Consider the following 22,187-nt stretch of genomic DNA (forward strand, 5'->3'; position numbering starts at 1 on the left):
ATTTATATGATATACATATTATATAACCGGCAAAAATTTATGAGTAATTAATTTTATATATTTTAATATTATAAAAGAAGACTTTTAGTACACCTACTTAATTCACATTACGTGGGTTCCCACCTACTGCATAGCCTACAAAAGTTCTGTTAGTTAACATGTGACCAAGTTACCTACGTGAAACTTTAATGGCACAGCCTTCGCGATGTTATAATGGTGAAAAGAAACCATTTATAATTGCTCACCGTATACGTCAGAGGTGTCTACCAATGTGCTGCTTTCACAGAGAGGGATTTCCTCTAATTTGATCGCCAAATTTCACCTAAACGTCCCTGTAAATGTATCCAGGGGAACACAAATACTTAAAAATTAACACAATTTGTTTTTAACAGCCTAGAAAACAACACTGATTTAAGTACGATGTCAAATTTGAAAACGTCAAAGATAAACGAGAATCCTGCGCACGCACGTCGACACTTGACTCCGCGCCGCGACTGAACAAGAAACGCGACCGCGGCACGCGCCGTTTGATCGGGGGCTTCATTCAGAAAAGCCGAGTGGCGGGGCGCGGGGCCCTAGTAGTCATTGAAGACATCACCGACTATGTACATATACATACATACATACACTAGCGACCCGCCCTCGCTTCGCTACGGAAACTGTAATTTATTATTGATTTCTCCACTATTTAATGGATGTTATTATACATATAAACCTTCCTCTTCAATCACTCTATCTATTAAAAAAAACCGCATCAGAATCCGTTGCGTAGTTTTAAAGATTTAAGCATACCTAGGGACAGATATAGGGACAGAGAAAGCGACTTTGTTTTATACTATGTAGTGAGTGATACATGATACACTCATAATCGTGATGACCTATGTCTTACGAAACGAAGCCATGTGGCGATTTTCACTGAACACAACTTACCATTTATTGAAACATCCGAAAACACGTCATGAATTTCGAATCGATTTCACTCGGTATCCGTACATAGATCTTAACAAATCTTCGCCTTGGATTAATTTATGGTGAACAACAAAATCCAATTGGGACAGAACTAATTCGAGAGAACTCTTTGATTGCTGTCCAATGTCAGAATTAAAATAGATTTTTATTTTCAGTTTCGGTGAGACACGTTAATGGAGGCAGTGTCATCAACAGTCCCGCTATGCGTGAAACGGTTCAAGTTAGCGAATCCCGTTGCACTGCAAGCGGATTTACAGCAATAATGACTAGACTAGGTAAGAAACGACGATAGTCGGCATTAGTGAAAGGCCACGAATGCACCGGCAAAGGCTTATGTAACGATATTGCACAGCACGTGTCTTAAGTTGTCGCGTTATATAATCGTAATATCATGCATTTGACTGTGTCGCTAAAAGATTCAGACTGTATGGGTGTGTACGATTCTACCCGCGTTAAATATGAAATAAATTACATAAAATGTCACCTTAGCGCTTTGAATGCGCTTTAAGATGCGCTGTATTCATCGAAATTCATCAGCTTCAGTCGTGTGAAGGAGATATGTAAATATTTATCAGATTCCTGACTGAATTTAATCTTTAGCTTAACCTATCAACTTAATAACCTTAAAATTATGATGATTTCAGTGCTTTTGCAAGTTACTCGACGGACTGCAATGTCGACTGTATTGTTGTCGTCGTGGCCTAAAGGATAAGACGTCCGGTGGATTCGTGTTGAGCGATTCACCGGTGTTCGAATCCCAGGCGGGTACCAATTTTTTTAATGAATAAATACGTACTCAACAAATGTTTACGATTGACTTCCACGGTGAAGGAGTAACATCGTGTAATAAAAATCAAACCCGCAAAATTATAATTTGCGTAATTACTGGTGGTAGGACCTCTTGCGAGTCCGCGCAGGTAGGTACCAGGTCACCACCCTGCCTATTTCTGCCGTGAAGCAGTAATGCGTTACAGATTGAAGGGTGGGGCAGCCGTTGTAACTATACTTGAGACCTTAGAAACCTTAGAACTTATATTTCAAGGTGGGTGGCGCAAATGCGCAAATGGCAGCGTAAATACGCTGTAGATGTCTATGGCCTCCAGTATAACCACTTAACGCCAGGTGGGCTGTGAGATCGTCCACCAACCTAACATATTTTTTTAAAAGTAACTAAAAAGTGAATGTCGGAACAACATACAGTATAGAGTTCCGATGTCAAGGTGAACGAACGGTCATGATTTAAATTCAATTTAATATATTTTTGGTCCTTATGTCGATTCGTATAGCCGAAAATATCCACTGCTCAAAAAAAAACCATCATTTCCTTTCATGAAAGTGTGTGAGGATGAACGAGCATACATTCATAATATGTCTTGAAAACGTTATCCTTGTATCTCATTATTTGATGAATGGAATTTGCGTCGATTGAGGATAACATGTATTAAAAATAACTATTATCTTTAACAACGAAAGGGTGACTGATTTATGAGTTTTTGGTAAGATTACGTATAGGGCTCGTGGTTTCCATTCTGCTGTCTATCTCTACCGCCATAATGATTTTTGCAGTCTCTCTGCGAGCTTTGCGTCCGATATCAATCACTAAGGACACTCTATAAACGTGCCATTAGTTTCTGTTCCAAATGATAAAATTGAAGAGAAACAATCTCAAACTAGAATTAAATTTCTTTTCAATACAACACAGCAAAAATTTTGCGTGTTTACTGCGAAGGAGAAACCCGTATACTGTGTTGCCGCACTTCTAAAAATCCCTTCAAAATATTGAAATAGATTTTTCGCGAGCTTAGCATCCATGAGCGACGCTAAATATTATCAAGCGAGACGTAAGTAAGTTTCTCTATAATCCGAGTCAAGATAAATCCTAAGCTGATGGTCTAGACAGTCTAGAGAGACCATATCAGCGTAACCTTAACTAGTAGGTGAGCTCACGAGGCTCAAACCTGACGAGGTTGCTAACATGAACCCTAGCAAGAGCCGTGATTCGCAGAGTCTACCACCGGATCGCGACCCACTGAGAAGAACCGGCGAGAAACTCAGTGGGCTAAATTTCACGAAACAACACAGCAACAATCTTCTGGTCGTCAGTGAATGCAAGACATACCGGAGATTGCGACTGCTAGCTAAATGTTTGACACCAGCAACAGCTACATAGAGAGACTTATTAAATACGGAAATGTTGAACTAAAAGCCAAGTAATACGAACAAGTTTTTATAAATATTATAAATAGATGTAATAAAGAAAAAAGCTGTCTTGCTAAAATCTATAATATCTATCTACACTGATAATACAGACCTATATCCTTTGTAATTCAACATTATTATAAATATATATTTATAAAGTATCATAATTTATATTAGGTATTATGATCATAATATTGCTTTTTATTTTAATAAGTATTTACAGTTACAGTACAGTCAGACGCTTATGATAATCACGAAACATCTTAATTATATTATATTACCCACAAAATGAAACCGTAAAAGTGTCAATAGTCATAGTTGAATAATCTTTGGTTCTGTGTGTTTTTTCCCAGACTTTAATCTAGAAGTACCTAGCTAGTAAGAGCTCCTTCAGACAATTCTAAATCACATGTCATTTTCAGTTTGATTTAAGCAGGCGAATGCTGTATCACCATCAGGGATCTTCATGATCAAGAAATTAGCCTTCATAAAAACTCTTAAAACAATTCTTGAAATCATTACAACCATGATATTAATGAAAAAACAACTAAAATCTAATTAGCATTTAAACTTTAGTGCCCTTATGAAAACGTACCTGCCCAGCATAGTGCGATGAAATCTTTAGACGTGGCAGCCCCCTCCGGTAAATTCCACGACACCTTGAACTCAGTTCCTTCAAGAGACCAGCTGATAGTTGCTTTATCTTTCGTCTCATGTACACTGCTCTTCTCATTTGCATCTTTATTCTCCTCACTTATGGCACTGGTCGTTTCTACAGACGTATTATTGGCACTTGATTGTTCAAAGTCATTAGTAGTCTTCAGATTATCGAATACAACTGCATCTTGTTCCCTATCATCGTTTAGTTCAGCACTAGCACCACATACTAAGTCATGCTCGTCGGACATGACTTTCATAAGACGAAATTAACTGTGCATTGTTGTATCAATGAATTCTGAATGTACAAAATATTTCGAGTAGGCATGAAATTACATTTTTGATAGGATTAACTTGGTAGGGTTAACTGTTTGTGTTAATTAAAAAATAAAATTGCGATTATGCTTCTGTAAGTAAATGTTATCTACGAAGAGGAACTGGAACTAATGTTTTCAAGTGAGAAGCGCAAAGTCAGTGGCGGTGGGGGTGTGTCGGCGTCGCGACGCCAGCCCGGCCGGCGCCGTCGTTAGTCGAAGTCGTCTAAATCAACCTATTCAGTAGCGGCTGGAAATCTTATATGTCATCTTCACTTTTGTTATATGATTTCTTTTAATGAAAATAGCAATACACTTGACCGCTCTAGATACTCCTACTGAAAAAATCATAGCAACAATTTGATAACACAAGTATTTCTGTCATTATCCACAAAAAATTACAAATTTTCATCATCATATTTTTATTTATATAGCTTTTCATTCATTATCATTATCAAGTATGACAAAATACTCTTGATGATTCAATAGACCAAACAACAGAAACAAGAATGGTGAACATTTTTTTCATAATAGGCGAAAATAATTCTGTAGGCATCATTTTTGACCTAGAAGAGCTAATTCTGTTACTTGAAGACAGAATACATATAACAGTATCCTCAGCTAGCATTCAGTGTCAGATTGCAACTACGAAAATGAACGAAAATGTGTTCAGTAACAGCTACAACAGTTATAATAATCTGACCAAAATATTTAATGTCCATTGCAAAATTAAAATGAATATTTTATTAATTGCCAGTAATGAAAGGTGATTGATTACCTAACATTGAACTCAGAATGCTGTCTACAATAAAACAGAGTTTTCCAGTTTACACTTCAGTACTAACAAGGATCCTTCTCCTCCTAAATATATTTATTTTATGTTATGATTTCGTTCAATATTCAGCAATGGACTTCTGTGGGCTGATAGAATAGAATGATTTCATTCAACAAAGCACAATCCATTATTACAATAAATCTCTAAATTCTTCAATTCTAGTAAAAAAAAATTAAATTATTGTTTTATTTGTTTCAGTTGAGTAATGTCTACAATGACATAATTTTAGTTAGTTTGACCAACACTAAAATTATTAGCTGCAGTAGTGATGTTGTTGAAACTTATTATACATAATAGTGTAAACATTATAGTTAAATTTTCAGATGTATTTTAAGCCAGATGATCATATGATTATTTATGTGTCTGGCTGATTAAGAAAATAATAAATTGCAACACTAGTCTCCTTAAGCTACTCCTATTACTTTCTGATCATCAGTTCATAATAGCCCTGACCTTTTTTAACCAAATCTAGAACACGTTGTGAGCCTGTAAAGCTTGGTAGCACTGACCTTCCTATCTCGTTCTAACGATCATGCATTGCCATCCCATTCAGGCAGGATATTATACTGCAATTCATTCTATGTCAATTACTAGGAGCACAGCACGTTCTGAGTCTACACAAATAGGTTCCACAATCTTGCCATTTTGCTCCAAAACTGTTATGTATTCTGGTTTGAAGGGTAGATCGGTTGTGAGCCTGAGACTCAGATCTCATGTTTCAAGATGGGTGGAGGTAATTACATTGTGATGTTTATGAGCTGTGACTACAACTTAGCTGGTCGACTGGGAGTTTTTTAATCATCTATGAGTTACATGAACAAATAAAAAAATCAACTGAGACTGCAATCTATTGTCTAAATAAGTAGCACCATTGACGTTGAGGCATCTATATAATCCATTGACATTTAGCATCAGTTAGACTGTGGAGTTGGTTAAGTCATTTAAATTGATTAAAAAAAATTTTTCATAGGCACAAGTTTCAAGTGATTAAGAGAATGAAGCCGTATATTTCTCAAAATTATATTCAGAAAAGATTAGACACCAATAACTAATATTTCATTATTTTTTTTCAATAGCAGGAAATTAGCTAGGATCGAAAAAACAACAATATTTTATGAATATGTGAGTTGAAATTTATATACACTATGATGTTAGCAAGATATCTTTATTAAATTAAACAAAAAGTAGTTATTTAATGAATAAAATGTTGATAAAGAAATTTATATAAAGCGCGATGGGTGAAAATAGGATCGATTGAATTAAAAAGAATAACAAAGGACACCATATACACTTCGCACATATAATTTAACTGTCTTCTCACACGAATTTTCCACAAAACACTATAATTTTATTATGGATAAAATTACGAAGAAGAAATTGGCGAGATTCCAATTTATTTCATATTCAAGTATGTACCTACAAATCTTACCGCAGCATGCGACATTGACATTACTGTTTACAACTGACATGACAATTTTTTTTTTTTTTTCCTACCTCAACTGAGAGCCTTGAGAGGCTATCCTAACGTTTGTAGGTGAGCTCACGGGGCTCAAACCTGATGACGTTGCTAACACGAACCCTAGCAAGAGCCGTGCTTCGCAGAATCTACCACCGGATCGGAAACGCGACCCACTGAGAAGATCCGGCGAGAAACTCAGTGGGCTGTGTCTGAGAGTTAATTTACTCGTCGAGCCCTTCGTCGCAAGCGACGGGTTCGACGAGGACGGTGACCGGTGCTTGAAGTACCTAGAAGCACCGTTAGTGGATCGGGAGGATCCGAGATGACGTGTTTTGGGCGACGTCAACTGCTTTCCATTCTGTCCGCAGGATCGGGAATGTAGTTGCCGGCGGCCACGATGAGAGGGTTCTCGTGTCGTGCCGCTTTATCGAAGTGGCACATCGACGCCGACTGCATATACTTACTGGTGGACTCTAAGTCCAGGTCGTCGTGGAGGTCGACGTTCCTGACGAACCACGGGGCTCCGACGGCTATCCTGCAAAAACGGGATTGAATGATTTGGAAGGATTTTAAGTGAGTGCGGGCCGCGTGCGCGAACACTACACTTGCATAGGTCATGACGCTGACGGGGCGTATGCAAGTTTTGTAGAGTGTCACCTTATTTCTAAGGGATATTTTACTTCGCCTACATATCATCGGGTAGAGACCATGACAACATAGATACCTAATACCTACATTATATACGAAGGCGGTAGTTTCATGTTACCATTACCAAAAAGACAAACTATCACTCAGAACCAACCGCTTTTCTTTTTATTTGACAATTTGTCACTGCCGAGTTTATGTTTTCTTTTTATTTATTACGTAGACGTATTTAATTAAAAACGCCAAGGCAAATGAATGACATATTTATATATTTATAAATCCGTTTGGAAGCTATTGACAATGTGTTAAACTCTGGAAAATGGATAAAATATATAACCATCGTTTTTCACTTTCTACGAAACAATCTAACGAAGTGTTAGTAAATTCACAACATTTACTAAGAGTTAAGTCTATTCAACATTATTTTACTTTTTTTTCATTAGATAGCTTCTGCCTTACAATTGAAAGACCTTACGGGCGCACAAACCTTTGTCTATCAATTCAGCAAATCAAATGAAAATTTAAAAGTCTATGGCGGCCAGCCGACAGTTAAAATTATTTTCAAAAACATTAATTAGGTAAAAGGCTTCAAGTTTTAGTTTTTTTCATTTTCTGACTATCATTTTTATCATGACATCAGTGGCACCATCAGATTCCGAATCAAATGTGAGCGGATTCGTCCGATATAGTGATAAAAGTTTCAAACACTTGTACACATCTGTTTTAGAGGTACAGTCTAAAATATTTTAACTATTATTTTACTGAAACATTTACTGTAAAGGCAATTTTAATAAAATTGCTACGTAAAAATATCAATAGTAAATAATAGTAAATAATTAGTGCATTAAAAAAAAAAAAACATAATTATTAATCCTGGTTTTTACAAATTACCATACTGTTTATATTCAAATAAAAACTTTTGTGAACAACTTTGATTTTTATCTCAACATTATTTCAAAAAACCATAAAAAATAGTTTGAGGAACAAATACTTATTGAAAACTTGAATAATAATAATAACAATCTAGTATATTTTCAGAAATTGGAATTAATAAATCAAGACATTCTGCAGATTGAAAACAATTTAAAAAATTTAATACAACATGCCGGTCCTTTAGAGAGTCAACTTTCAGCAGTACTCCACTCGTTACCGAAGCCGAATACAAATACAGCAATGGAAACTGAATGAGTAATTGAAATTTAAATTTATGAATTATAAATTTTCATTGTCAAATCTAATTTATTGCAAATCTTCACAAAGCCAAAAAAGGACTTTTTGGTTTTTCTATGATAAAAGACAAGTCTTCAAGCTAAGACTGAATTTTTAAAAATCTTTAAAAAATAATTATTATAATAGTGTTGAGAGAATGTATAGTGATAAGCTTAATCCATATTCTTTACCTTAAATTTATGTAAATAAAAATTAGTGTAAAAGTAAAACTGTGTTTATTTTTGTTTTCTGTGTATTCCTAAATCATACATTCAATTGTAATGCAAATTACTACATTTCTTGATGATACTTCACAGAACTACCCGATCCTGCGGACCGAATGGTAAACAGTCACCATTGCCTCAAACACGTCATTTCTCACGGACTATGGGAGCTTTTAGGTACCTCAAGCACCGGTCATCGTTCTTGTCGAACGTCGCTTGCGACGGACTCGGCGAGTAAATTATCAGCCACCACATATACAGCTCACTGAGTTTATCGCCTGATGTTCTCAGTGGGTTGCGTATTCGATCCGGTGGTAGATTCTGCGAAGCACTGCTCTTGCTAGGGCTAGTGATTAGCAACGTACTCAGGTTAGGGCTCCGTGAACTCAACTACTCGTCCGGCTACACTGGCATAGCCCCTCTAGGTTACCAGCATAGCTAAGAAAGAAAAAAAGGTAGTCTAACGGGCTTCTTCAGCTTCGCACGGACGAGTATTTCTGTTAAAACTACCATAAAATTACGCAAAGTGGCGCCGGAGTAGTTTCAATAAGAATAATATATTTATCTTTCAAGTGCGAGTAGAAAGTTTGTCTGGCCACTGCATCAAAATTTAAAGATAAATTATTTTTTGAATAGTTTTTCACTTTCTAATTTTTTCCATAGTAAATCACATGCAACCAGATCGAACACTCTAGATAGGTCGGCATGGCGCTGTGTGAAGGATGTGATAGCATGCTTAAGGCACCACCTTCCTGTTGAACAACCATGTCTTGTTTAAGTTGCTTAAGTGTACATGAAGCATGGCCGTAATAAATTAATGTTTTCCTACTAGTAAAAAATATTCACACACTAAATGTTAAATGACTATTATTGAATAATTTTTTTCTAACTTTAAAATGGTATAAACTAAATTCAAAATCTTTATCGTTATTCATCATACAATTTGTGAGTTCTCTAAAAACCCAATAATGTTAATTGTCACTGAATGGGAACAATATTAAAAAAACAGCAAGCTCAAATGGATTACTATCGGAACGACTAGCTCATACTGGTGGTAGGACCTCTTGTGAGTCTGCGCGTGTAGGTACTACCACCCTGCCTATTTCTCCCGTGAAGCAGTAATGCGTTTCGGTTTGAAGGGTGGGGCAGTCGTTGTAACTATACTTGAGACCTTAGAACTTATATCTCAAGGGGGGTGGCGCATTAACGTTGTAGATGTCTATGGGCTCCAGTAACCACTTCACACCAGGTGTGACCTCGTCCACCTATCTAATCGAAGTCAATCGTGAACATTTGTTAAGTACGTATTTCAGTAGAAAAATTGGTACCCGCTCGAGATTCGAACACCGCCTTTAAAGCCACGATGACTTATCGAATTCACATTGTGATGCCTTCATATCTGGACTTCGATAATTATTTTAATAAAAAATCTTCGCCAGCTAGCTTGAGTAGATCAAATGTGCTATAAAAAATAAGTAAGTAAGCAAATGTCTTTGTATTCGGTATGGATCCGTGCCTAAGGGGAACGCGGGGTCCCACAGTGGGACTTCACGGTCTGCAGATGTTGGGAGCAAACCGCGTTCCCAAGGATAATTTAGGGCTCTACTGCACCAAACGACCTTGTACTCCCACACCCGACATTCGATCTCCGTCCGGAGTCACAACCTGGACAGAGTAGAGTGGCTCCCGTGGTCAACACTACAACCAGACTTGCAGCGTCACCCCGAGGACGTCGTCGACCAACGACGCCGGTCTCCGCGGTACAACTAAACAAAACGAGTAAGTTAAGTGAATCGATGAATACGAAGAATCGATGAATACGAGTAAGTTAAGTGAATCGATGAATACGATGATCGCAAAGAGTAAAGTATTTAGTTTGTTGTATTGGCATAGGTACATAGACAGTACACTTCATAAATAAACCTGTCATTTGACCAACGCTACATTTAATCAACTTATGATAAACAATTTCTAAGTTATACAACATTTTAAATCAGAAAATTTAAGGCTCAATAATTAAAAATGACAACGATAAATACCCGAGCAAAATCACCGACTCGCACCGAAGCCATCGCAGCAGCACTGAAACCTGGACCAGTGTATACGACTCGTGTGCTTTTAGGTAGTTGTTTTTTAAAAGCTACAGGGGACGTTGTTTGCGTTATTGTAACTTCTACTAAGAGATTCCAAACAAATCTTCCATCTTTAATATTATTTCAATAAATATATTATTGTTCTTATTCGGTTAGTGTACTTTATAAAATAATTTTCCCTATTCGGTCATCTCAATTTACCTATTCTTAGATTATTAGTGAATTTCTACTCAAAAAAAAAAAAAATATAATCTGTTTATTGCGTAGGAGGGTTGGGGCGGGACGAGCTCACGTCCGCCCTGGTGTTAAATAATACGGGAGCCCATACACATCAACAAAGTAAATGCCGCCACCCACCTTGACACATGAGCTGAGTCTCAGTTCTATTGTACACCTTTTTGTTACTGCTCTCACTGCGGCTGATTCCTGTCAAGCCAAACGAACTATGGCTTGGCCAGAAATAAGATTTTGGTACCTACCCGTTCATTGTGCTTAGTGCGAGTTTTTTAACGTTCTAGATATGTAGCCTAAAAGCTAACTCAAAGTATGCAGTCGGAACAGCGCCCCTAGCGGCAAACGTAAGCAAATGTTCCAATTCCACACAAATTTGAGTTAACTTTTACGCTATCGAGAACGTTAAAAAACTCGCATTAAGTCCACTGGCTCCCAAAACGCCCTACCACCAGTCAAAATAATGTTTGAATTTTAATAGGAAACTGGGTTGAAGATAGAATAGAGTGTCCCAAAAGAGGTACCTTATATTTTCCACCGAAAGACCAAATAGACTATGATAAAATGAAGCCAGAGTCCCGCCAGCCCGATTTCAGGCAAAACAAACTTTACGGTTTGCAGGTAAGGCAAATAATTAAATATGTAATAAAATGGAAACTTTCATGATCTTGTGGAGTGACGGTTGTTGATTCGTCTAAAGGTTGAACGCCCGATGAACTCGTATTCACCATTGATACGATTGATGTTAAAATTGGGCTGTAAACTTTTTAAAAATAAATTGTGTTCAATTCCTAGAACAAAGGAATAAAACTTCTAGAAAAAAAAGAAAAATTTTGACTACATAATACTATCCTGTGATAGAGGGGTACCAAAAATACTTATGTCTTCCTTGAATTCGTTCCTGTTTTAACATTTGAAACAATCTATATTTGGAATACAATTGAAACTTCGACTCTCATTGAAGTTCTCAAGATGGGTGGCCGCATCCATGCTCTGATGTCTACGTTCTAACCAAGAGTCCAAAGCTCGGTGTCCAAAGGGAGCACGAGACTGATGTCCACCGAGAAATACATAGTCCAAGAGCTCGCTTACTCACTTGCATATATGAAACGCTCTTGTACGAAAGTACTGTGAAAGTTTACCGATCGGTTTCACAATGTTTTACACTATACTCAAATAAAAACAATTATTGAAAACCACCTACTAAGTTTGTGCGGATCCCTACACAGGCTAAATAGTTCGAGTTAACATCAGCCGATGAACCGTTAGATGAAACATTAAATTCCGGGGATATTCTTACTGCTAAGGCTACACTTGTCTTAGCAGCCTAACGGATGCCAACGCCAAGTTAGAAAGGACTCACTAAACTAATTCATTTCCTTAAACGCGGAAATATACAAATACTAGCTTTTGCCCGCGACTTCGTCCGCGTGGAATAGTTACTTTGGCATAACGCTAAATTTTACCCGTGACTTCATTTACAGCACTCAGGATTGGAACTTCATTACTGAACCGGTAGATGGCGTTGAAGAAGCTAGATTTTGAGATTTTTTGACAAACAACTTTGTAATTTTTCGTAAAAAAAATTTTTTTTTCTTAATAAAATGTATCCTATATTACTTCTAATACCTCCAAGAATATGTGTACAAGGTTTCATGATGATCGGTTGAGTAGTTTTCGCGTGAAAGCGTAACAAACAAACTTACATTCACATTTATATATTAGTAGGGATGAGATAATGACTTAGAACATTTTTGTATGTACCTTTAAAATTGACGGTTTCAGGGTCATGTAAATTCAATAATCCGTCACGACAGTCACGATTCCTGTGTTAACTTCGTTACAACCAACGACCTCGTCTACAATCATCTTCCTAAGCCGCTCTGTGGTCCCGAACAGCGCTACTACAAAAGAAGCGCACACCAGTTTTATCCGCAACCGGATTTAATGAAGTGTTTTGTCAGTATTCTCTTTGTAAATTCAGATTTAAGATAATATTAAGAAAGTGCATAGTGAAAGAAAGATTTCGTTCGGATTTTCTTCGTTTCAGCAATGTCTGAAATTCAACCATATCTTAGAAAACATAATTCCAGCTGTCGTTCTCTCCCTGAGATTGGTTTATAAGAATAGGGATAATGAGTAAGGCTGCCTTTGAAGCTTTTTTTTTATTGCTTAGATGGGTGGACGAGCTCACAGCCCACCTGGTGTTAAGTGGTTACTGGAGCCCATAGACATCTACAACGTAAATGCGCCACCCACCTTGAGGTATAAGTTCTAAGATCTCAGTATATTTGCAACGGCTGCCCCACCCTTCAAACCGAAACGCATTACTGCTTCACAGCAGAAATAGGCAGGGTGGTGGTACCTACCCGTGCGGACTCACAAGAGGTCCTACCACCAGTAATTACGCAAATTATAATTTTGTGGGTTTCATTTTCATTACACGATGTTATTCCTTCACCGTGGAAGTCAATGGTGACCATTTGTTAAGTACGTATTTCATTACCGTGAAACCTGGCGACTTTGCCAAAGGTTGTTAAATTTGCCATGACCCGACTTATAAGACAAAATAATTTATAACGTCAAAACTTTATGTTTCTTAACGTTTGCAATAACTTTGAAATAATTTTGAATATTTTGTTGGCAACATCTTATTTTTTTTGACAACCCAGATTTGAAAAAATTGACATTTTTGGCCGTTACATTTTTCAACTGCTAAGTTCGTGGTAACTACGTGCTCCAGAACTTCAGTGTAAATAAGTGAGTTTTATGTTTTGTAGGTAAGTTAAATTTTAAAATAACATTCTTAATAGTGTTTTTTTATCAAAGTTATGGTAATTTACGTTCTATAAATTAATTTAGTCTTAAAATCACTGTTGGCAAATTTGCTAACCAGATACAAAGTTTTGGTGATGTAAACTTTGCCATGTTTTCTATGAGGCTAGGGCTGTCACAAAAATATTAAAAAAAAAAAACTTTTATTGTTACTTAATTTCAAATCCAAATTATCATACTTCTATTATTTATATGGATGGATAAGTATTTGTTACTCTTTCAAGTAAAGACTACTTAACGGATTTTGCTCAAACGTAGATAACTATATCCTATATATTATTCTGATCTATAAAATAGTATCACATTAAGAGCTACGAGCTTAGAGTAGTAACCATGAACGCTATCACGGCAAAATCATGGGAGTCAGCTAATATAAGTATAAAATATTCAATTATTTTCATTATATCATTCTAGAACATGGGCGGTAGCCGTTCAAGACGTGTGCTGGGGAGTAGATCCTATAAAAATTATTCGGCTCAAATGTTAGACACCGCAGTGGATCTGGTAAACCGCAAAATTATTTCATCTTTAGAGGCATCAAAGCAATTTCTAATTCCCAGAAGAACAATAGACAATAAAGTGAAAAAGAAACACCCAAAAAAGCCAGGAGCTCAGCAACGACTTACTGCTGCCGAAGAACTAGACATAATAAAAGTACTCACCGTGGCAGCAGATTTTGGGTCACCTGTATCGAGATTGGAACTTAGGCTCATCGTCCGCACATACTTGAACAAAAATAATAAGGGGCATTTGTTTAAACACAACCTTCCTGGAAAGTGGTGGGTTAAAAATTTTTTGAACCGCCATAAAGAAATGCTAACAGAAAGAGCCGTGCAAAACATTAAAAGAGTTCGCGCTTCTACTAATACTGATGACTTTGAAAATTATTTTGAAAATTTACGTAAATCTCTTGATAAAATACCGGCTAAAAACATTTTAAATTATGATGAGACTAATCTCTCGGATAATCCTGGTTCAACGAAATGTATTTTTAAACGTAAAGTAAAATATCCGGAACGTATAATGAATACTTCCAAAGGAAATATTTCTATAATGTTTGCTGCGACGGCGGATGGTACTCTGTTACCTACATATACCGTTTATAAGGCTGAGCATTTATGGACAACGTGGTGCGAAAATGGGCCTGGCAAAGCGCGATATAACAGGAGTAAATCTGGTTGGTTCGACTCGACAGTTTTCCAAGACTGGTTTAATTCAGTTATCATACCATGGGCAGACAAACTGGATGGTCCAAAGTTGATTATAGGCGACAATCTTTCAAGCCACCTTAATATTGATATAGTCAGTAAATGTGAAGAACGGAACATAAGATTTACTTTTTTACCACCAAACTCAACTCATATATCCCAACCACTGGATGTGGCATTTTTTGGTCCCTTAAAAAGAAAATGGCGTGATATTTTGACCCAATATAAAATACATAATCCAGCAGAACCTCAAATTAACAAAGCCCACTTCCCCATGTTGTTAAAATCTCTATTAGAGGCTATAGAAATAAATAGTAAAGCAAATATCTGCGCTGGATTTAAGGCAACAGGCATAGTGCCTTTTAATCCCCAAACAATATTACGAAAGATACCCGATTATGAAGAGCAAAACAATTATACAATCGATACCGCGCTCTTAGATTATTTGAAAGCCAATCGTACAGCGAACCCTCTACAAAAATTAAGAAACAAAAAATTAAATATTACTCCAGGTAAGTCTATTTCCTCTCAAGAAGTTCAGTTATTCATGACGAAAAAGAAATCTAAGTTATCTAGAGAAACAAATCGAAGTAACATTAACGAAGCTCAACAAACTTTTCTTGATCTAGAAACGAATCTTGATGCAGAGCCAGTGATCGATGAGCCTAATTCAAAAACCCGACCAAAGGTTACTATTCTTTCAGAAGTCAGATTTAGTCCATATAATTGCGCCTATGCAGATTTGACAAAGATGCTTCCACAGAATCTTAAAAAGGTAGATAAAAGCTACAACATATTCAAATCTGAAAGTAAGGAGAATCTGCCCGTAATTCAACCTGAAGAAGAATTTTTAGAGTACATAGATTACGAAAACCAAATGCCATCAACGTCTGCAGATAATAAAAGGTTGATACTTAAAAAACCGGAGTCATGTAATGCAAAAAAGAAGATAAAGAGAGACAATAGTGACGACAATAGCGAAAATAGTGACAGTTATTCCTTAAGAGATACTTCTGAAGATGAATGTTTTATACCATCGGAATCAGAGTCATGTGAAGATTTTGAAGAACAAAATGTACAAAACACAGTGAAAAAATGTGAAACTCTTCGGATTGATAGTTACGTTTTAGTTAAATTTTGTGGGCCAAAAACCAACAAATACTATGTTGGAAAAGTATTGGATATTATTGATGATTCTGGTATGTATGTTAAATTTATGAGGAACAGAAAGGAAGAATTTTATTGGCCACATATCGATGACATTAGTTATACAGTAAAAAGTGACATCGAAATTATCCTAGGAATCCCTCACGAGGGTCGAAGAGGTACTTTAAGATTTGACTGTATCGACTTTTCAAAGTACAATGTTCAATAATATGGTTATGTGCCCATCGGTATGTCATTTATGATGATTCCTAAATGATTGATGAATGGTGAATGATTTTATAATTACGTACATTAAGTATTTTCATATTTAATGATAACTTAAAAAAATTTAACCCCAAATTTTGTCTTATGCTTGATTATGTTTCTTGTTACAACTGATTAACAAAGTCTTTGGTTTATCTTGAACACTAAATATTTTTTTTAAATTTCTTGGGCTCTTATCATTTTAGTCTTTGGTTTTACAAAATTATCAAGTTTACCTTACAAAAAAAAATTGATACTTTCCTTTATGTTATTGTGATTTATGTCGATCTCATATCCTCGTTAAGGGTTTTTTTATTTATTGATAAGTTCAAAGATTTTAAGTTCCTAAACACTATCATAAGATTGGATAAGTTTATCATTGTAACTGATTACCAAAAGTACTATTTAATTTATCCTATCTTTATTAAAGCGTATTTTATAACCTATATATTTTAATAAGATAATTTACTGATAGACTGAAAGATTTTATGCTCCTAAGCATTATTTTATACTTGTTTGAATATATGGTTAAAATAACTGATTATACTATGTAGGTACCCTATATTTATTAAAGTTTTTTTAAAACCTTAATATTTTTTAATCTTGTGACAACCCTGACTCTCATTTCTATTTTGTTTGAAAAAATCTAAAAAGGGCGGCTAAATTTGCCACATTGTAGATATTTCCATTACTAGCCGAGAATATGATAAAATTTTAGTATAATTTTACTGTGACCAAGCCTGTGGCAATGACAACAGTGGCATTTTACAGTAATTCCATTTATTTCATTTAAAATTTGGGTATGGCAATCTTACCAAAAGTGACGGTTAACTTTGCCATTTTTGTTTTTGGACTTAAATATCAATTATATTTAAGAAAACAATAGATATTTGGTTACATTTCAACTATGCATAAAATGCACTATCAAGCTGATTGATTGCTTTTTTATATTCTCATAGAGATTTTTTGAGAAAAACCTTTCCAAACTTTTTTATCCGCCAAAAAGTGGCAAAGTTGCCAGGTTTCACGGTAGAAAAATTTGTACCCGCCTGCGGGATTCGAACACTATTGCATCACTCGATACGAATCATAGAGTAAGATTATAATACGAATGCACCGGACGACTTATCCTTTAGGCCACGACGACTTCTCATGAATTGCTGAAGCTAATTAATTGCCGACGAAGCTTGTCATTAATTCTCCCCAGCAGAAGGAAGCTTATTTGAAAATTGATATATGATTTAACATTAAAATGTTATCATCGGTTTCTGAATTTATTGACTGAAATTAGTACTCTTTAGATTTTATCCTTATCCTTTACGCTGCCAATTTATAATTTATATTCTTTGGTTTATGTTAAATTTGGTTAATGTAATAATTCTGTAATATTTATTTATTAGGATTATAAGACTGAATGGGGCTTAATGAAGTTTAAGCAGTACGAGTGGGCTTGTACAGATGTTTCAGATTATATTTCAACTCTATATGAAGACACGTACATTCCTCCACATCGACATCAATACTTACAGAGAAATGAAAGAAAAGCTCGAAATTCGTTAGTATGATAAACATTACGTATTGGGAACGTTTGCGAAAAAGTTATTTCTCACGTGAAATTAAAAATATTCTTTCGAGGTATTTTTTACCCGTTTAGGTTACATGTCACGCAGTGGAACACAATTAGAAACAGGTTCAACGGAGAAGTGAGAACAGGGACACTTTTGAATTACATTACTGGTTTAATGTTAACTTATTGAAACTAGTATTCATATTTGTTTAACTGAATCATTTGTGTTAATAATTTATACCAATAATTTCTAATTCGGCAATAATCTCTTAACATTATTATAGAAAAAAAAACCAGGCCGGTGAATAACATATACATTACATTTTCCCATTATTTTATTTCAGGAGTTTCACAAAAAGTTTTCGTTTTAAGATGACAAAAACTAAATCATGATAACATCAAGAACCATTTCATATTTATGCAAGTGTTTACTAGTCTTTACAATATCACATTTTGTTCGAGAAGCAGACAGTGACGTCCATATATAAAAAAATTGTAACAATATAATAATTCTTAATGTTTTCATACAGCCAATATCTGGCACCAACACGAGATCAGCAAGTCTTAAAACTAATTTTAGTCTCAAACATTACAACTAATGGCTTACGACTAACGATTCTTACAACATAACAAAAAAATCACTTAACATAATGGCAGTTTATGAAACTTTACAAAATGTATCGAAGAATAAAAATAACATGTTAAAATAAAAAATACATAGAAATGAAAAGTCAATAAACTGAAGACAAAAAAAAATTGGCTAACAAGACACAGCCGCGATTAGCGAGTTGTGAACTTATCAACTTGAGGTAGCTTGATGAGCCCAGACCCGCCGGGGGTTTTGAAGACATGAACGTGGCTCTGGGGCCGATGAATAAAACTATTCTGAGAATTCGTCGGTGGAACGAATCTAGTTTGTGGTATTTGAACGTGACTATTGTACTGCATTTGAGGAAAAATGGGCGAATTCATTCTGGGAAAAAATTGAGGTTGCGTCTTACTAAAAAAACTCATATTTGGGAAACGATCGAGTTCCATTGGTTCACTACAGACAGACTCCTCGCACGATGGCGGCTGCGAAAACAAGTTGCGTTGATTCATGCTAGACGTCTGAGATTCGAAGCCAGAACTTTGGCTCGACGATCGACTGCCGTTCAAGTCAGTAATACGTTCACCTTCGGCACCCCAGTAACCACCGGCTACCCAAGAGGTGCCATGACCTAATTTGCTGGGTGATATGAGTGGTCTCGCGCCTGTCACGGGCCTTGGAGCGACAAAACTTGGAGTAGCAGCAAATTTACGTAGAGAAAATATAGAGTTTGTCTTTTTCTTCGATTTACTAGGACTACCTATACACAAGGAACTTATACTTTCATCTAACTCCGAGTCGGAATCGTCTTTTGCTAGTTTTTGATACTTTTTAAATATTGGTTTGGCAAATACAGTTTCTGGAATAGAGGTTGGACTTTTACTTGTTACAGAATTTACACAAAAAGTTGAATTTAAGTTTGGTTTCGTCCACAAACTTTCACTTCTAGGTGTAAAGGACCTGCCGTTAATCAAAGACGTGTTTAGAGGACTACCAGTTTCAGTTGATGAATCTGTAAAATGTGGTATTCCAAATTTACTAAGTGATACATCATCATCTGTGTCCAAGTTAAAAGAATCTTCTTCATCCATGGATGCATTTTCTGATGTAACTCTGTTATTCACTTGTTTTGGTGAGAAGTTCACTTTGGTTATCCTATTGATTTTTTTACTTTGCATTTGTTTATAAACTAGCAAAATCATCAAAATACTTGCCATCTGAAAAAAAAAAAGACAGACAATAAGCATTGAATAGAAAATAATGCCAAGTATTTATTTTCAATTATCAATTTAAGCCACTCACCTTAACACCACATATGTACAGTGGGTCAAGAAGTACATGGTCTGCTGTCGACATAAATACGAAAACTAACCAGAGTCCATCAAGTATAATCGTATATTTCATAGTATTGACATTCCACATATTTCCAACAATTTGTATGGAACATACTAACCCTCCCAGTGCCTTCTGTGTCGTGATATTCCAAAAGTCAATATCTTTGTACTTAAATACATTTGGCAACGGCATATAACTATACATAGATGTTGTAATTTCATAATTTTCTAAAAAGGGGAATGTCTGAATTGTTTTCATTTTCATAATTGTAAATAATCTTTCTAGAAGGCCAGTCATTATCAATCTAATATTTTTAATAGTACTGGATAAATTATCTATTTCACTAATAATTTTGTAGAATTCTGTACAAACTAATATAAAAAGTATTGTTGCAATAAATGTTGAAGATTTGTTTATGAAATTTTTAAAAAGTTGATTTTCATTAATTTTATTTTGTTTCTTCTCGGGAGTTCTCTGTTCCAATAATTTGGAACCTAAGAGGGTCTCTTTTTCTTTATTTAATTTCATTTGTACTACTCTTTTACATGGACTGCATAATTTATATGCTTTTTCTAACTGTAACCTGCAAACAAAGATATCATATTTATCAATGTAAACATTACTCAATTATACAAACACGGGGTGGAAGCATATCCAAGGTTATGAGATTAACAAACTACACACAAACACATACTTAAACAAAATATGATCTACATTTTCTAATATTGAAAATAATATGTTTGATTTTAATGAATTCATCACAATACAATATGAAGGTAGCTTAGCAGGTGTGTCTATTCTATCATAATGGTCATGGGCCAAGAGATAAAGTTGAGATTAACAACCTAGATTCTGTAAGTCAGTTTATTTAAATTTAGTTCATTGTCTTAATCTAATATTTCTTTTAGTGATTATTGTATAACACAAATTAAACTTGAGAAGACAATACTTATTCATCACAATGTTTTATTTTATAATTAGGTAATTTTTATTCAAATACAAATTAATTAGTCAAAATCATTAATGGAAGAAAATGGATCTAGTATTTTTTTATTTATTGCCTAGATGGGTAGACTAGCTCACAGCCCACCTGATGTTAAGTGGTTACTGGAGCCCATAGACATCCACAACGTAAATGCGCCACCCACCTTGAGATATAAGTTCTAAAGTCTCAAGTTTAGTTACAACGGCTGCCCCACCCTTCAAACCGAAACGCATTACTGCTTCACGGCAGAAATAGGCAGGGTGGTGGTACCCACCCGCGTGGACTCACAAGAGGTCCTACCACCAGTAATGAAGTAGTGTAAGTTAAATGTGACTGTCACTATGTTCCTAACCTGTAATTCTCAATTTCTTCATCATATTTCTTCTCATTCATTGGTACAAAATTGGCAAGTTGTGTCACCTTTAACTGCTGGTTTATGTTACACATTTTGCACAAGCCATTGTTAGGTAGTGTCCTTTGAAATACCTTTGGGGTTTTTGGAGTTTCTTCAACATTATTGACTATAGGCTTATTGTAATCCCCATCCTGAAATTTAATATTTTATAGCTCGTGAGGTCACCTTGCACAAATGCTAAGTCAATTACATTAGCTTGGTAACAGTGAAGAGTGATATCATGAAAACTACATTTACAATTTAATCTAACATTTTTCACTATAATTATATTAAGATCAGTGGTAGTTTTAGAGGCCAAGACTCAATAGGGCCTATGAACAGTTATCGCCTTTTTTATATTGTATGTATCTTTTTAAAGACGATATTTTAGAACTAAAAATATTATTTGGAAAATAGCCAAATTTCATAAAAATACTTTACAGGTTTAAGATTTAAGTCACAATAAATTTTTAAAAGAAAATAAGGCGATAATTCAATAGCGATATTTTTGTTTCGATATATCAGAAACTTTTTACTATTACTATAACTGAGTAGGTAAATTAACCATACCTCAGTGAAGCCGTTATATTGTTCACACTTTGGACAAGTCCAGCTGTTGCGTTCTATAAATTTTACCCAGAAATTTGAGTTGCAGAACCAGCAATTAACACGCCACGACAATAACAACCTGTAAATGCAAAATATTAATTTTAGAATAATGTAAAGATATCGGCGGGAAAGCTTTTTATATCGCTGTCTTATTCTTACCGCAAATTATATATCAATTTAAATATTAAGGTTATGCACATAGCAGATGTTATAAAGATTAGTATTGATTCCATTTCATGCATATTTTAATATATACGACACTTGTTTCATTAACTAAAAAATCATGTTGCTTATCCTAACCTAAAATGACATTGTCAGCCATTTTCCTTTTGATTAAATTCGCTTTTTTTAAGGGATTTTATGACCTGGTAACTAAGACCTTTAAGTCAAGGATTAAATTCACTTTTTCTTTCAAAGATT

At 35.3% G+C, this 22,187-nt stretch overlaps 5 protein-coding genes and 1 long non-coding RNA gene across 13 annotated transcripts in view; 3 read left to right on the forward strand and 3 right to left on the reverse strand.

Annotated features, from left to right (window-relative positions):
* LOC101741169 (E3 ubiquitin-protein ligase HECW2) overlaps nt 1-6,396 on the reverse strand; it is a 112,838-nt gene extending 106,442 nt beyond the window's left edge. For 2 of the 6 annotated variants that reach the window (XM_038013549.2, XM_038013547.2), the window contains exon 1: nt 3,764-4,123. In XM_038013549.2, coding sequence (XP_037869477.1) covers nt 3,764-4,085 — 322 coding nt within the window. In that variant the 5' untranslated portion in view covers nt 4,086-4,123. Of the gene's footprint in view, nt 1-245; nt 520-3,763; nt 4,124-6,263 lie in introns of those variants that run through there. The other 4 variants (XM_062670384.1, XM_062670383.1, XM_062670382.1 and 1 more) reach the window with 4 other exon arrangements.
* LOC110385588 (uncharacterized) overlaps nt 1-22,187 on the reverse strand; it is a 933,915-nt gene that overhangs the window by 424,525 nt on the left and 487,203 nt on the right. The window lies entirely within an intron of this gene.
* Nucleotides 7,284-8,517, forward strand: LOC101741730 (uncharacterized). Its single transcript, XR_209953.5, has 2 exons — nt 7,284-7,807; nt 8,117-8,517. It is a non-coding gene; the product is annotated as an uncharacterized LOC101741730 (long non-coding RNA).
* LOC101742028 (uncharacterized) lies at nt 11,320-19,313 on the forward strand. Its single transcript, XM_004930312.4, has 4 exons — nt 11,320-11,456; nt 12,621-12,794; nt 17,689-17,843; nt 18,200-19,313. The coding sequence occupies exons 1-4, from the start codon at nt 11,400-11,402 to the stop codon at nt 18,246-18,248; spliced, it is 435 nt and encodes a 144-aa protein (XP_004930369.2). The 5' UTR covers nt 11,320-11,399; the 3' UTR covers nt 18,249-19,313.
* On the forward strand, nt 13,339-16,879 carry LOC119629016 (uncharacterized). 2 transcript variants are annotated; one of them, XM_038013378.1, is made up of 2 exons: nt 13,339-13,615; nt 14,085-16,879. In XM_038013378.1, exon 2 carries the CDS (start codon nt 14,088-14,090, stop codon nt 16,251-16,253), a length of 2,166 nt encoding a protein of 721 aa, XP_037869306.1. In that variant the 5' UTR covers nt 13,339-13,615; nt 14,085-14,087; the 3' UTR covers nt 16,254-16,879. The 2 variants fall into 2 exon arrangements, with proteins under 2 accessions (XP_037869306.1, XP_037869305.1); XM_038013377.1 differs by having other exon boundaries at nt 13,339-13,595.
* On the reverse strand, nt 18,173-22,150 carry LOC101741879 (transmembrane protein 201 homolog). 2 transcript variants are annotated; one of them, XM_004930311.5, is made up of 5 exons: nt 21,927-22,150; nt 21,729-21,846; nt 21,117-21,310; nt 19,747-20,362; nt 18,173-19,661 (listed from the first exon to the last, which is right to left on the reverse strand). In XM_004930311.5, exons 1-5 carry the CDS (start codon nt 22,007-22,009, stop codon nt 18,636-18,638), a joined length of 2,037 nt encoding a protein of 678 aa, XP_004930368.1. In that variant the 5' UTR covers nt 22,010-22,150; the 3' UTR covers nt 18,173-18,635. The 2 variants fall into 2 exon arrangements, with proteins under 2 accessions (XP_004930368.1, XP_062526379.1); XM_062670395.1 differs by having other exon boundaries at nt 22,068-22,086.

The sequence above is a fragment of the Bombyx mori genome, chromosome 10 (assembly GCF_030269925.1).
Source record: "Bombyx mori chromosome 10, ASM3026992v2".
NCBI classification, from domain to species: domain Eukaryota; kingdom Metazoa; phylum Arthropoda; class Insecta; order Lepidoptera; family Bombycidae; genus Bombyx; species Bombyx mori.